This window comes from Megalopta genalis, chromosome 5 (assembly GCF_051020955.1).
Source record: "Megalopta genalis isolate 19385.01 chromosome 5, iyMegGena1_principal, whole genome shotgun sequence".
Taxonomy (NCBI): Eukaryota; Metazoa; Arthropoda; class Insecta; order Hymenoptera; family Halictidae; genus Megalopta; species Megalopta genalis.
Window position 1 is genome coordinate 15635758 of NC_135017.1, and position 16170 is coordinate 15651927.

The 16170-nt window shown below is 46.8% G+C and overlaps 1 protein-coding gene and 1 long non-coding RNA gene across 4 annotated transcripts; both read right to left on the reverse strand.

Annotated features, from left to right (window-relative positions):
- Positions 1–3606: 3606 nt before the first annotated feature.
- beta'COP (coatomer subunit beta') lies at positions 3607–9130 on the reverse strand. 2 transcript variants are annotated; one of them, XM_033481689.2, is made up of 8 exons: positions 8836–9130; positions 8075–8426; positions 7067–8005; positions 6765–7000; positions 5765–6703; positions 5411–5695; positions 5243–5259; positions 3607–4326 (listed from the first exon to the last, which is right to left on the reverse strand). In XM_033481689.2, the coding sequence occupies exons 1-7, from the start codon at positions 8836–8838 to the stop codon at positions 5251–5253; spliced, it is 2763 nt and encodes a 920-aa protein (XP_033337580.1). In that variant the 5' UTR covers positions 8839–9130; the 3' UTR covers positions 3607–4326; positions 5243–5250. The 2 variants fall into 2 exon arrangements, with proteins under 2 accessions (XP_033337580.1, XP_033337579.1); XM_033481688.2 differs by lacking the exon at positions 5243–5259 and having other exon boundaries at positions 8836–9129.
- A 1434-nt stretch (positions 9131–10564) lies between these two features.
- On the reverse strand, positions 10565–15859 carry LOC117226854 (uncharacterized). Of its 2 annotated transcripts, XR_004491916.2 has the most exons (3): positions 13865–15859; positions 11005–13684; positions 10565–10929 (listed from the first exon to the last, which is right to left on the reverse strand). It is a non-coding gene; the product is annotated as an uncharacterized LOC117226854 (long non-coding RNA). The 2 variants fall into 2 exon arrangements; XR_004491915.2 differs by having other exon boundaries at positions 11005–15110.
- Positions 15860–16170: the final 311 nt, after the last annotated feature.

The following is a 16170-nucleotide window of genomic DNA, read 5'->3' on the forward strand; positions in this document are numbered from 1 at the left end:
TCGAGCTACAGCGAACATAAAGCTGCCTTTGAAAAATAACCATCGAGGCTTTCTTGGCCCAATTGTCTCCCTTCCACTTCCTTTGCCACTATGGCAAAGGGAGCCATGTTTTATCGATGCGTACGTATATAGATGTTCAGAGACCTAATCCAAAAGGGAGGGTCCGCAGTTGTCCGAAGTGGGAGCAGATCATTGGCTGCAGCAGAGACAGGTAAAAACGATGGTTTCCCCTTCAAGATGAGCACAGGTGGATCGGGATTGGTCGAGCCAGCCAGGTGAGAGACCGCCGTGGATGAGAAGGGAGGATCCGGCTGTCCAATAGGACAGTCCTTGCAACCTTTTTTGCTCCTGTTGACGCCATTAGCTGTAGCTCGTAGCGAACCTTTTTCTATGAGCTCCGGCAAAAGGATTGCCACGAGTGTTTGATGACAGAAAACACTGTAGTTTCAGCGGATCAATAAGTGAGACGAGCGAGAGGGGGATTAGCGATGGCGGTGCAGGTATTGTTAATTACAAAATCAATATTTCCTAATGATAAACTCTTCCGATCGCCATCTTAGTCTCGAGAGCTTGGAATGCCTTTTTTCCTAGGTCCTATGCTATCGGCTCGAAAGGAAAGTGCTACCGCGGGCTGCTGTATTTCCTTCGGTTTGATTATTTTCTTCGGAGACCTGTTCCGCCGATACTCCAAACATAAATGTCAGATACCGATCGGTTTACGCAAACAGTCCCGATAAGCAAACAAGGGCGTTAATCATCGGGCTCCTCCCTGCGGAACGAATCCACTGAAAGTCAGGTAAATCACTCGACGTGTTTCAGCCGGCCTGGCGTTCCTTGGCTCGAGTTACAAAGATGTGGGTGCAATATTTTATAGCGCAACGTGACCACCATTCAGCTATTACTGCCTCGGCTCCCTCGGTAAATAAACTAGTCGTAGCTCACCCTTGAGGACAATCCACGATTCTCCCGATGATCGGTGACGGGAAGTTTGTCTACACCTAAAAAGATATACAAACGTATTAACGTCTAGGCTTTTAAGATTCTTAGAAACGTTAAAGGATTTACCTAGCTTGAAAATCATTATTTGTGTTGGCAAATAAGCGCATCAAATTTCAAATTTTATAATACTTGGTGGCTTCGCGTTGGAAAAATTCGCAAATTAGGAAGAACATTTAAGAGAGGACTCTAGATGAAAGCATAACGCTTTTGCTTCAACACGATAACGCAATGTACAGAAATTGGAATAGCTAAGTGAGACCGTTCGATCAATTGATTACCCTTTTTGAAGTCTCGAAGCGAAAGCAAAGGCTGAAGAGACTGAGGAAGCAGGGGGAATTCCTCAGCTTCCGTCGCGACGAGATTCTCATGCACGTGCATCGTGGCGTGTAAATAGAGGGCGGAGGTGACATATAGCGACAGCCAGGGCAAGCGTGTCGACCGTTTAGGCGACTATTAGCAGCTTCACAGGCTCTTCCTAGCATGTGTCTTGGTGCGCGCCTTGTTGGCCCCTGATATTAACTCTCCGAGTCTTCGAGATATCCTTCATCTATTAAAAACATACATAACGAGTCCTTGGAATGGCCAGCTTTTCCTTTTTCACATTGTTTCATGTTGCAAACGCAAACATTTTCAAGAATGTTACTATTATTGTACATTCTTCCGATGACAAAGATGAACAGTTTTCGGCATTGCTTCTTTGACATTGCAAAGACAATATTGAAAAATATTGCTACCATCGTTTGAAACCAATTTGAGTACATTTTTCTGACGTTATCGAATCCTATTATCTTTTGGAACTCTAACGAACAGTATTCTTGAAAAGAAAAATCGGCATAGGTTGCCTTTGACTGCGAAGCTTTCTTAACTATGGTCTCTTTTTCAAAATTACTCGACTCGTTTACGCGGTCGTTAGAGTGGATTTAACTGGACGAGATGGGGGGGAGTGTGTCAGATATCGTTCGACCGAGTTCTGGTAATCCCCGCGTGCGGAACAGACGGCAATAAATTCTCTGGGACGACACCGTGCCGAGAGGAACTGATGTTACGGTATCCCGCCCCGGTCCATTTACTCTCCGGGACGCGTCACCTAAAATCAGTTAATTATATTCCACGGCCGACCTAGCCGGAGTCTATTACAAAACAAAAAAAAAAGTGCACGCTGCGAGACGTCTCCCTTTGAAAACCAAGCTATATACAAATCGTTGCCGTTTCAAAGAAAAATTATATTGCAACTATTACTACCGCTAGGCTAATTACAGGAATAACGGAATTTAAAGTTTAAGAACAACTTCTCAATTAGCATTCTAATATTGCGGTACCCTGCGGTAACCGAATAATTCGCAGGAAAGATTTTGCCGACGCCGACAGTGGGAAAACTGGCGAAGAATCCGAGGCGGTCGAAGAAAGAACGTTGGCTTTTACAAAGAGCATAACGACACGGACAATTTGTAGCGGAGTGTCAACGAAGCCGTTTCTATTTTCGAGGCGAGACACGCACGGCTATCTTTTCGCCTCGCTTCTCCTCTCGTCGTTCCTGCTTCTCCACCTACTCCTCCGTGCTCCCTGCTCTCACGTCGTTTTTCACCAAGCGACGGTTGCACCGATTCATCCCTCCCCCCAGACCCCAGGTTCCAGCGTAAATTTACACGCGATTAATCCGTCCTCGTCCCCCGTGTCTCTTGTTATCATGACACGAGCGATTCGTCAATCTGTTCTAAACCTCCTCTTTCCCGCCCACCCTGATGGACGATGAAAATAACGGGGTGTACACGCGTGTGAGAGAGAAAAATAGCGAATTCTATGGATATAAATATATGTATATAAGCGAATGAACGGCAGGAGAATCCGTTCACATGTAATCATCTTGATCATTCTTTCAGGGTACGTGATCTGTATCATCGCGGTATTTTATGCCAAACCACCTACGCTCCCTCCAGTTGCTTTCTGCAGTACCGACACGTTTCTTTTATGCGTTTCTCGTATGCGGAATACTGTCGTATGAAGGACGTTCAGGAATTCAAAGAAACAGTCAAGTTATAACAATGAAAGTGAGAACTTTTGTCCAGATTTTCTATAACAGAGTGGATGTAATAATACTGCTGATGCTTCGGATCAGTGAACGACTGCCATTGAAAACAAAGCAGAAAATTCGATAGTACCGATCACGTACCCCACGTGAGCAGAATATCTTTCTCTCTCTTTCAAGCTCGCGTTAAGATCACGTACAGGGAAATCGAGGATTCCAGCGAGAGCGAGAGAGGGGAAGAGAGAGAGAGAGAGAGAGAGAGAGAGAGAGAGAGAGAGAGTGAGGAAAACGTGTTAGCTGATTATATGTTCGGATTATTTTTGGATCCCTCGGAGGAAAGCTTGCTTGATTTTGCAGCATGATTTTCTGCGACAATAGAAAAAATTGATATTATACACAGTTGTATAGAAGGTTTCGTGTAGAGCATAGTAAATGATTTTACCTGATGAAGAGATAGCAGAAGGGTATGGAAGATAGCGTGTAAGCATAGTAAATATAAAGACAAAGGCAGAAGACAGCGGTGAAACGGGAACAAACATTGGTTGAAGAATAAACTTCTGTAGATTCATGCATGGACGTACTCTGTTATACAAATAAGTATATTTAATACGACTGTACAGTGTTGTTTTACGTAGAGAGTCTCCTCGCAAGAGGCAGTATACCTACAACTATGTTTAACATTGGGTAGAAATCAGATAAATGCCGGTATCTAATCCTGTTACATTCCTAGATGTGTGCTATCTCGTGCAGGTCCTCGGGACAGAGAACAGGAAGTAGTGGCTAAGGTTCCGACGCACTGCTTTTCTCTCTTATCCTAATAATCTATCTAATTCTTCGGCAAATACATTAGTTGTTTGTGCACACGGTTCTCCATTTACCTTCCCAGAGTGACGCCCGCGCGCGCTCGTGCGCGCGCGTGTGTGTGTATGTGGGGGATTTTCTTAGGCGTCTTCCGAAGGATCGGGCTGCGAAAGGAAGTGAGACAAGAGAGATATTAAAAACGTGCCGCAGACGGTTTTTTCTGTGTTATATTAATAATATATTTAATCTCCGGCACACGGGGACAAACTCCGACGTGTGCAGACTGCGTTTATATATTCTGAATCGGATGATGCGTTGATAAAAACACTCGCGCACAAAAATGTCCTCCAACAGTAATACTTGATTTTCTAAACGACTCTGATCGGCGACGCGGGGAATGACTGACGGAAGGAGAATGGAAATCACGCGACAACCGCGCTGCTCGCCTTCCAATCGAACGGCTAATCTTCCTCGAGAAGGTCGTCGTCGAGAGTCACACCCTGAAACAATAAACATATCCTTGGTCAATATAACGATACGTCGTACAAATCATTTTGCTTAGCTAGAATCGCGTTGCCGACTTCTATTCTACTATACAGACTGGCCCGGAAAGCAAAGTACATGTTCCGATTAACTATTACCGCTTTCCAGGCTGCATAGTTTGCTACGCTACGTTGTGCTACCATGAAGAGAGAGTGTTCGTGGTCCAAAGAGGGAAAGCAGGAGGCGAAATGCAGCGGTGGGTCTCTGTTATGGCAATAAGGCCGTAAAGAAAATGAACCGTGACCGGAGCGAGAAGTCAACAAGCCTTAATGGTCCTCTGTCTTCCCTCCGGCTGCGATAGGTTCATTGGCAACGGTTTGTGCTCCTCGAGGGCTTTCAAAATGACAAAGAAAATTCTTCAAAAAATTTCCGAGATCCGTCCATCGGCTAACATCTTTCTATCTCGATCGTGTTTTAACTATTGTTTCAAACTTTCCTAGTTTACTTAACAGGAAGTTGGTTCTGCTGGATAGGAACATGTTCGCACACATCAACCGGGATCAATACCTGATATACAGCCCACCTCAGACTGCTTCGGTAATATAATACCCTTCTAGAGTTACCCGGGTTCACATTCGAAGACGCCTTAAGCTATAATTGCGCCCCTCTGTTTCTACCCTTTCCCCCTCACCGCCCTGCTCGCCGCTTGACCCCGATTCGCTTATTTCACGAAGCTGACGTTACCCTAACCGAACCTCGGACCTTGAAACGATACTCTTCGTTCTCCTCCGGTTATTGCTGTACCTTTTAACGTTTCGATACCTTATTCTCAATGTATCAACGAATCTAGCATCAACTAAATAGTCGTTACATCGGTCAGAGTTCCCAGTATAGAAGGATGGCTGTGCTGAGTGGGCGTTGCCGTACACTTACTTTGTCTTTCAGAAGCACTTAGGTGTCAGCATGCACAGTAAAAATGGTTGTGTTAAGACCGAGAAACAATCGAAGAAACGGGGCCAGAGGGTTACGCGCATAAAGCTCGATGAACATAGAGACGAGGACCGCGATTAGGAAGTAGGAATGCTGGTGTAACAGGCTTACAGTCGTGTCGATGGTATCATCGATCTCGAGATCTAGGTCCAGATCATCGTCGTCCACCGTCAGCGGCCTCGAGCTGCTGGTGGTTCTCGTCTTCTCCGGAACGGCCGGCATCTCGGTGGACGGAGTTGCTACCTTACCGATATCCAGATCCAGTAACCTGTCGGTCAAAACTTCGGTAGATGGCACTTCCGGTTCGCTGGCGCCGATGTTACCGGATTTGTAAGTGAATCGATTCGTCTGCTCTGCCGCCAACATGTCCTCCACGGGTTTTCGCTCCACGTTCGGCTACAACGTTGAAGAGATTCAGTTGCAACCGACCGGGCCTTCGACGAGAATTATGCCTAGCACCCCTACCTGGACCATGGGGAACGCGGAGGCTGGGATCTTCTTCCGACTCTCCTCCCTTAAAAACTGTTCTACCTTGAGCGCTTCGCTGTACCCTGGAAACAGGTTCTCGTACTGTTCTGGATCGGCCAGGCTCTGCCCAGCCTTTTCGTTCACTGCCGACAGCTTCTCCTTCCAGAGTTTCACGATACACGAGATCCTGCTGGGCACGTACGTTCTCGCGAAGAACGCGGCCTCGGGTATTCTGTCTGTCTTGATGAGGATTTCTAAGCATTTGTCAAAATCTCCTAAAATAAAGTACGACAGGAACGAGATATTGTTCTTCCCCATGTCGTCCGAGTCATTGCCGAGTTTCTGTATCATGTCCGCGTTTCCGGTGCTGGTCGCCAGCAACAGAAGTCCCCCGAAATCTTGTGCTTGATGCAGACACTCCTGCGCTAAGCACAGTTTGCCTTTCTGAGTAGCCAGGGACGCTAATTGTCGCCATTTTTGCTGACTGTTAGCTTCTTTGGCAAGCGTGTGGGCTGTCGTGAGATCTCCTAACGCCAGAGCCAACTCAAACCTGTGCTCTGGGTCTGTCGACACAGCTAATGCCTGCTCCTTGAATCCCTGTTTCTCCAAGAAGTGTGCGACCCTGGTGCGGTGTTCTTTCGGTACCGTCGGTAGCACTCTATCGGCGGTCTCGAAGTCTTTTCGCATCACCGCCGTTTGATACTCGAGCACGGACAGCAACAGAGAATAGGAGACGACGGATAGCTCTTTGTCGCACAGGTACAATCTGTTGTCTCTGGGCACGTAACCGAGCAGGTACATGGGTCTATCTAAATGCGAGATGGTCACCACTTCTCCGCCGACGAAGTAGTTCACCCGGTTCACGCTGTTCGTGTAAATGAAGCAATCACCGACCCAGAGACCCGTCTTCACCACTTCGCTCATTTCAGCGACCATCTGAAAGACGATAGGAAATGTTTCAAATGTCTCGAACAAGACGAAATGATCGAAGACTTACCTCGAATGCGTCCTCGATGTCTTCTGAATTCTCTGGTGCGTCTGCAACGGTATCCGCATGATACTTAAGGATAAAATATTGATCGGATGTGGCTAGTGCTACCAGTGAAGCGTTTTCTGCCCAGTAAACGTGCGTCGGTTGAATGTCTATACGGCGAATCAATTTCAGCGTGTCCCAGTCGAAGAAGGATAGGCCTGATCCTGAAGATACTCCCAACAAAAATCCACCAAAAATGCCTGCAAAAAAAATCTAATGTAAAATGGGAAGAAGAATTTATATCATTAGTAATTATTGTGTGCGACCGTCAGCCCCGAAGTCGGGTTTGAAGCTTTTCTTTTCCTTGAAGGTCTTGAAGACTTTAACAGTGGTGTTGCTCTCTCTGACAGCGTACTGACTCGAGTCTGCGGCCCATACGAATTCCGATGCTTGACCGAACGCTTTGTTTCTTAGTGCCATGGACGTGTAAATAATGTATTCTCCATCGCCGCAGACCACCAGGAATCTCCCATTAGGGTTGTGTTGGATGGTTTGCGGATAAATTTCACAAGCACCCATGTCTTTCACCACCAACGGCAACCGTTCCCCGTCCGGCGCTTCCTCCCCTAAGGCCTTGAGATTGACTTGTTGTACTTCACTGTGTTTGGCCCAGACGATTTTACCACCCAACGAGTCCATGGAGACTGCTGGCTCTTCTCTGCCAACCTTCACCATAACGCTGCCCTCGTCGTAACCGATTGCAACATTGTTGGAGCCTCGCATGCAGGCTATCGTCCACACTCGCTCGAAGCCGTAGTTCAGGGAGGATTCTAATCTGTAGGTTCCCGAGTGCCATATCCTCACTGTTCCATCTTCCGAGCCGGTAAGAATGATCGGCAATTCTGGATGGAAACAAACAGCTGAAATATTCTGCGTATGTCCCTCCAGTGTCTGTACACAAGTCTTGTTCTGGTAATCCCAAATCTTAACATATTTATCGTCGGCTCCCGATATTAAGTACGGTTTGTCACCGCCGTGGTAATAATCCACGCAGTTGACACCTTTCTCGTGACCTTCTAACGTAAAATTAGCTGTGGAGGAACCTAGTTGCCATACTTTCACTGTTCTGTCTAAGGAGGCGCTGGCAAACGTATTGTTGTCTTTCGGATTGAACACAATTTGCATTACGTAATGGGTGTGCCCCTCGAAAACTTGTTGCCCTATCCACGCCTTCTCCCAGTTCCATAATTTGATCAACATGTCATCTAGAAAACAAAGGCGATCGAAGTTTGTTTTATCAAAGGATTACAGATATATCTTTAACAGGCACGTACCGCTACTAGTTAATATAAATGGTTGCGTCGGATGCACTGCTATGCACCTAATGTAGTCGCTGTGCGCTTCGAAGGAGTGTACCCTCTCCAATGTGTTGTAATTGAAAACTTTAATTAACATGTCGTCTGCTCCGGTAACAACCCAATTCTTCCTAGGTACGAATTTGGCTGTTCTGACTGGGACTTCGCAGACTTCGAAGGTTTTAACCAGCGTTTGCGTCTCATGGTTCCAAATATTAACATTTCCTTGGTACAAGGAACAGAGCATCCAGGGCTCTGTCGGATGAAGATCTATGCTCTTCACTCTGTCCGAGCGGGCAGTGAGCTTCCGCTTGATATCTAACCTGAGTGGCTGATGAAAGAAATAAAGAGAGTTCACAGTCATGACAGACCAAACACCGTTGTACGATCGTTTCTACGTGAAATCTTATGTTTATGAACTCGCTAAGAGGAACGTGTGAAATTTTACGGCTGTCTCATTGGACAAAAGTGATACGACGAAAAAATTATATAGATATCTTGGAAGCAAATTTCAGAGTAGGATTTCGGAGGAAGCGAAAGTAATGTTTCATATGTCGAACGCAGGGAAAGGTTGTCACGTTGCGGAAACATTGTTTTTCCTTCATGAATCGAAGTGGATATTTTGACGTGTCAAACGAAGCAGGCTGAGCTGCAGTGTCAATATACATGAGGGTCCACAGGTGTTTACCGGCGCGATACGGATTTTTCGGGCGTGTTCAATGAATTTTTCGATTACGTACCATGTTTAAATATGCGAAACTCGCTTTTTATGCGCAGAAGATTCAACAACACGGTCCTCGACGATGGAAACACATTAACGAATCCGAATCTCTTGCCATCAAGTTAGGACGTGGCCGATGCTCGCAGCGAAAATGGCGTCCGCTGGCACGACAAATTCCCCTCGTACAAGTATTTCATTCAGTGGAATCAAATACCTTTCTACGGTTCACCGATGATAGGATTCTGAACCGTGATCCGGCCTGATCGCAATTTCCAACACACCTTTAACAGGAAATTAGAAAATGTCTACGTGGATAGGAAATTGGTTAGAATTAATTCTGTCGGTAACGTAACAAGATGCAGCAGATACTACAGGATTCTTTCGAAAGAGTTATTCTAACACCATAAACGAAGTATGGTGTCTCTTTCTTAGTAAATCTCAAAACTTTTGCCACAGACGAGATATCCCATACCTCTACTGTGCTTACGTTTGTACGTTTACTTCTAAAATTCTTTGAATTATTTTTATCCGTACGTATTTTAAGTTTGTGGCCGTACCATCGATCGATACAGTAAAATTCTAACATTCCGATCGGTACAGTAGAAATTTTGGAAGTATCTCTCGACCAGTATAGTAGAATTCTGACAGTACCACAGACTTAGGATCCGTACAGATGCAATGGATTTTAACGTTAATAACTCCAAAGACTTTACTAAAGGTAAATCGAAGTTTTATGTCATTCCGAAGACCACTTACTATCTCCTAAATTGAGTTTGCCAGTTTCGTTTGCTGGAAGCGTTGGGGGATAGCAAGTACATGCAACGAATTCCAAGATGCACGTCCATACGAATTAAAGTTGGCAAATTGTGATTCGCAGCGTTGAATTGTCAGTCTGGCAATTTAGATGGCAGGGATCTCCGAATTTATAATCTGCAGTTTGCAAGTTTGATGTTAGAAGCTAATGTTCGAGAGTTCTGTTGCTTACGTTTCGTATAATTGTGCAATATTATGTGAGAAATAGCTTCAATTTCTAATTACACGTAGTTCACGGCAAAATAATTGAGATTTCGCAAACGAATGGACCTAAGATAAAGTGGAATACCGGGTTTAACAGCGTGGCTTGAACAGCGCGAATTAAATGGCTCGGAGCTGCGCAGACTCTACGAATCGATACTGCGCATGGATAAATCGGAACTGCGCAAGCGGACGAACCGAACTTGCGCGGACTGGATGAACCGGAAAATGCGTAGATCAGTTGTTCAAATACCGCGCAGACAGCGCGAAATTTAAGTAAACGCGTTTCGCACCAATGTTACACAATGGAAATTTCTGCCGGTCAGAGTCGCGCCAACAACTCCCGTTGAGTCGGGGTTCTCGGATTACATATTTTTGTATCGACAAGTCATTCGGAGCCAACGATATCGCGTGACTTATTAGGTAATTACTTATTTCTAATATATGGGTGGTTGTTACGGCTCCATCGAAGCGTCCGCACTAGCGCAACAGAGGATTCACGGTTGCAGGAAAACTTATGTAAATCCTAATGGCAGCTCTTCGTTACCGCACGCGGTCCGTTCTTCAACTTTCGAGCGGCGGCACGTGATCCAACGTTGCGCAAGCAACAAAGTCGCTTGTTAGGGAAGAAAGCGACTTTCGTGCACCATAAATCTTCTCCGTGGGTCCTGCAATTTCTCTACGAATTCTACGATTACTCTATAAATCTTATAATTCCGCTATAAGCTCTGTAGTATTTTCTATATGTTGTACAATTTTATTACAAGTTCCACAATTCTTTTTAGAAGTTTTACGATGTTTTTATGGACCGTATAATTTTTCTATAGACTCAAGAACCACCTAACTCGAATCCTTGACAATTTTCACGGTCTAAGTCACAGCCGACAGGTGTTAACGCGATTGAATCGAAGCATAGGGTCCAATTGTCCGAAGTGCATCGTCAATTAACTCGTTCTTCGCGCCTCGTTGACTTTAGCAAGCTTACCGTGCGACCGAGGGTCTGGCCAGCTTCCGACACCCTTTGTGCCTTTCTTCTCAATTCCAAAGTTAGTCGATTCATGGATCCGCGAACTTTGCAGCGGACCTCGTACTCCGTCATCTAACGTAAAGGAGAATAAAATCAGAATAGAATTGTTATGGTTCTCGCGTTATCAATTACGAATCAGACATTTACCGACAGCATGATCGTTCTTCGCCAGAGGCTAAAGTGTGTTCCCACACGTTTAAATCGTCTTTTCAAGCCGGGTTTCGGCCCTCGTCCGACGTCATCGCGAACAAACGACTCGCCGGGAATTTCCTTGAGAAAACAATTCCACTTCCTCCCGCGGACTCGTCGCCTTCTTCTTTTTAGTTTTCAGCATTCGCACGTTCTTCCAGCAATCCGTCGAAGGATCGAATGACCAACCACAGAACGCCGTGTTTTTATTTCGAACGAATATCCACGATAGGCCGAGCGAGCCGGCTCTCATCAACGACTTTGATAAACGATAGCCGCGTACGGTCACTCGTCCGATCCTAATATTTCATTCTTCGTGGTCGTCGTTGCCATTTTCATTTCGTCCCGCTTTTCTCTAGGCCTTTTACGTCCGCCCTCCTTTTACGTAAACCCGTGCGCGACGACCGTGAATTTCCAAAGCAGACTATTTTCAAAGCGAACACCGTCGCGATATTCGACAGCAATTCGTGCAATTCGTGTCGATTACTCGGGCCAGAGTTTTGACTCGAACGATAACGAAGCGATAACGGCAACTGCCAAACGCAGAGAAAACGAACGCAGAAAACCGGGGAAAACGGGTCAAGATCAGCGGAAATCTGAGCTGTCTCCGTAAAATTCCTAATCGAGCGAGCCGGATCGCGGACAATTAATTGTCCGGCGCGTTAATCGACCGACCCGGGAAAGGGCAGCTGGTGATAATTCGATGCGGACAATCCAGATTCGTAGATTAATCTCGGGGGATATGGTCCGGGTAATTATCGTGTCAGCGGCGTCGCTACGGCGTCGTTAATCCATCAGGGATCCGTCCTCCGTGGAAAGATAATCCACTCGGCAGATAGTCGAGATCTCGTCGTCGATAGTCGTGCGAACTTCGGGATGTTGATCGACGTCGATCGCCGTCGAGCTTCGCCTGAAAATTTCGAAATCACTTTTAGAGCGAGCGTAGTATGTACATCGTGTGAAGAAAATTTAGAGCGTGGTCAGAACCGTGATTGGCGTGTAAAAAATATTGTAGAACCTATAGAAAAACTGTCGAGCCCGCAGAAAAACGATAAAACAATTCTAGAGTTCGAAAACATTTGATCCAAGCCCGTAAACAAATTCTAATATCCGCAGAAACAATCGCAGAATCCAGAGAAACTGCAGCAGGTTCTACAAACGAATTACAGACTATAATAGCCAGTCCTGAACCGCAGAAGGCGTCGCAGGAGACACTTTTGGTCGCGACGCGGTGCATCCTCGTCGTTGAGGCATCGAAAGCCGAGAAGGGCGAAACCGAAAGAGGATAGATCGTGATCGTATTTTTCTAGATTGGAAGAGGATTCCGGAGCGACCTGGTTCTCCTCGCCGTCAAGGCCTCGAGGCTGCAGCTCGCGCATCGTGCGGTCGGCCCGTCATTTTCGCAAAAAGGAAGACGCCTTTAAAGAGAAAGGAGGCGGGGTTCGATTCGCGGATAATAACTAAGCCAGGAAGCGAGGAGGACCATGGACACGGGATTATCGAGCAGCAGGTGTTGCGCAACAACGAAGCGTTCCGTTGGACGGAGCCTGCAAGCTCTCGAAACAGGCAAAAGCCGAAGACAGCGAGCAGAAACTTTTCGCATTCTTTCTTCGGGAAATCAGCGGAACTCTTGCCAACGTTTATCGAGAATCCACCGAGAAATGCGCAGAGAATATATCGCGCGATCTACGGCGATTGTTTTATCGGCGATGAAACAGAGTCTCGCGACCGCATTCGATCACTTTGAAACAAACATTGTGCTCGCGGTGTCGATTCCGCAAACGTTTCCGTATCTTTCGATGATCGATCGAAATTCGTTTCGGTCGGTTCCTCGAAGCATCGACGAAACGGTTCGGTCTGTTCACTGCGAGCAAGTGAAACGACTCGATCATACATCCGGCGCGCGTTCATGCGCGATTACAGCGAACGCGAGCGTGGATTCTTGTAAACGAATTCGCGTTTTACGACCGCGCCAGAAGGCAATTAGCCGACCGATAAAGATGTAGGCGCGTAATCTATGATTGCGACCGGTTGTTGTTACTATGTTACGACTGGAACGGCAATCTTGATCTTTTGAAAACCGTAGAAAAAACCCCAGTAATTAACGGAAGATCGCTGGATCCGCCACGACGCAGATGGCAAGAGGTCGTGGCTTGTTCTCTGCTACACCATTCGGCTCCAGCGGCGAGATAAACGTCCACGGATCGACCTACTGCTCCTTTCTCGGCGATGCGGGAGCACTTTTGCTCCTCCTCCCTTGCGCGATCTTGCTCCTCGAAGAGTTCCACTCTCTCGAACCAGTAATTGCTGCGAAAGAATTCGATTCGGTTGTAATCGAAAAATTACTACAGCGTTTACACCGAGATCATCGCCGCTATTACTTCCCTAGGTCTCTTCTTCGCCGGTTATCCTTCCCCGTTATCGTTCACCTTTATTCCCGACTCCATCGATCACAGGACTCTTTTTCTTCCGCAGGAACAAAGAGGCCGGGCATCGATCACGCGTGATCGATCGACGAACGCCGGCTGTCGTCAATCGCTTCCTCCTCCTCGTCCAGGATCGAGTTCCAAGCTGCTCCCAAGCCCTGCTATTCAGCGCGATGCCAATGATACAGATTTGCTCGGACATGTTGGCGCAACTGGAAATTAAGCGGAGGCGCTTTCCATTAGAACAACCTAATTCATACGTTGAAAACTGTTTAATTGGTTCCAACTTCCGACTGAAACAGTCACGAACAACCGAATAAATCTCATAATCGACCAATTCGAACAGTTATGACTTACGAGACTCTTTACGTTCTCAACAATTGTTTTCAAACCTTGTTTTAATCGGTTGCAATTTTCGGTAGCGTTAAGTCGGTCCGGTCTCTGTCAGATTCCAGAAAGACACGACCGAATTAGCTCGGTATCGGAGACAGACATAGCCACGAGTAAACAGAGGCGCAATAGCTGGCGACAGAGAATGAGATAGATAGATAGATAAATAGATTGATGGATAGATGGATAGATATATAATATATGTATATATATATAAATAGATAGATGGATAGCTGGATAGCTGGATAGGTAGAGAGACGGAGAGATAGATAAAGAGAGAGAGAGAGAGAGAGAGAGAGAGAGAGAGAGAGTGATAGAGGGAGGAGAGGGAAGATAGGAGGAGAGAGTTAGGCGTGTTGCTGACAGATTCCCGACGCAGGCGATTAGGCTAATCGGTCGGGCAAATATGTGCGATGGTATTAGCGTGGGCGGCCGCGATAAAGTCGGGCAAATTGCCGCGATGCGATTCAACGGATCATTATCCATCTGGCACGTTCGACGATCCGCGATTTCGACGGATGATTTCAGGCGTTCGCGGCTCGAATCTCGTTTTCGGGAGCGGCGCGGATCTTGCGGAAAAGGAAAAGCAAAACGACGAGAAAGAGGAGAACAATTAAAACGGATGGCACAATCCTTGTCACGCGACGCGGTCGCTTTTAATCGCTTCCTCCTGCTCGGCGAAACGCTTCGACGTCGCCTCGTTGCCCAATTATTTCTGCAACGACAACCGCCGTTACAATTTCGCGGGCGCCACCGTTCTATTAGCGAGCAATCCACCGTTCTTCCGACTCGTTGGAATTTTCTTTCCGCGCGTTCACAGTGTTCGAAACGAACATTCACGAAATTAGTAACTCCCGAACCAATTGATTTTCAATCTAGGACAGTTTTGACGCTAAAAGTATCGTTCCGGTCGAAATGACCGGTTTCACATTTTTTCATTTCGAGTTGTTCGAATCGTATACTTTTGTCCCGTGGATCGAACACACCGCGTCTCGAACACACCGCGTCTCGCAGGAAACATCTATCTTATAATTGCTCGCGACTGGCTTGCACCTTTGCACCGCCGTTTATCAACGTTCGCGGAACATTCCTAACGCGACCGTCGCATTCGATCCAGAAGGAACGCACTCGAAAATATCGGTATCGATCACGACCCGTGGTCGAATCGCTACCCGCGATTTTGCAGTTTGAATGGCAAAGCGTCGGAGGCGGTATTCCGCGTGGAAGCCCGAGTCGGAAACGTGGTGTAAATCATCCAATTCTAACACTTATTGTTAACGAGGCTAGCTCTGCTGTCTCGCCGTGACAGATCGTTTCCACTCGTCGCTGCAACGTATCGACAAGCGACGCAGAGTATTATAATCAAACGTTAGTCGACAACGGAGTGCCCGACCGTTGATCGTTTCGCTCTTCGTCGAAGAATAAACACGTTAAGCTCGATAAAATCTGGAGGAGCGAGGCTCGAGTGTTCGACATGCAGCGAAAGCGTCGTTAACAGAGAATCTCTCGACGGCCAAAGTGACGTGTTATCGCTCGCAGAAGATGCTACTGTCCGTTGTGACGTTGATAGCAAATTGATCGAGTCGTGGACACTCGAGGGCAGGTCCCTCTCGGTCGAGTAGTAATCGCGTGAATTATGTAATGGCCTCGAAATAACGTGGAACAATTTGCCAAGGAACATCCTATTTTCGCGGTCGTTTCTATTTCGAACGTGTTTCGATACGCTGAAAGCAGAGAAACCGTGCCGCGTCCAGCGTCGTCGGGTCAAGTGCCGCTAGCAGCGATAAATAATTACAACTGCCGGACGGTGACGCTGGAAATTCGAACGATCGAATGTGCCAACTGGTTCGGGACAGGCAAAATTATCGATCCGACTACTCGCGTGCTTGTCCGCGTTAACGTTTCCCATCTTAACGCCAAAAGCTAAACTCGCCTAAAGCTACCGAATGTGTGTTGAAAGCGTGGCCTGTGCGCTTGAAATTTTTGTCTCTCCGATGATCGACGTTTGCAACGATAACGCACCACAGGGCCTTGGGCCTTGGGCCTTGGGCCTTGGGCCTTGGGTATTCGCAATGCTGTCTCGAAGCTATTCGAATTAGCTTTTTACTCGACGGCTTCGCAATGGTACTACAGCCACCGGTGTCGGCCCCTCGCAAGATACAGCGGTGCGATCCGGTTCGGATGAAAGGGTGCAGCGCAGTCATGGTCTCCCTATCGATCCGCGGAGAGATGGGAAAACGCTACGAGGAGGAATTTGGCAGAAGAGACTGTGCTCGCAGAGCGTTGTCGTATAACGGGAGCCCGTCGG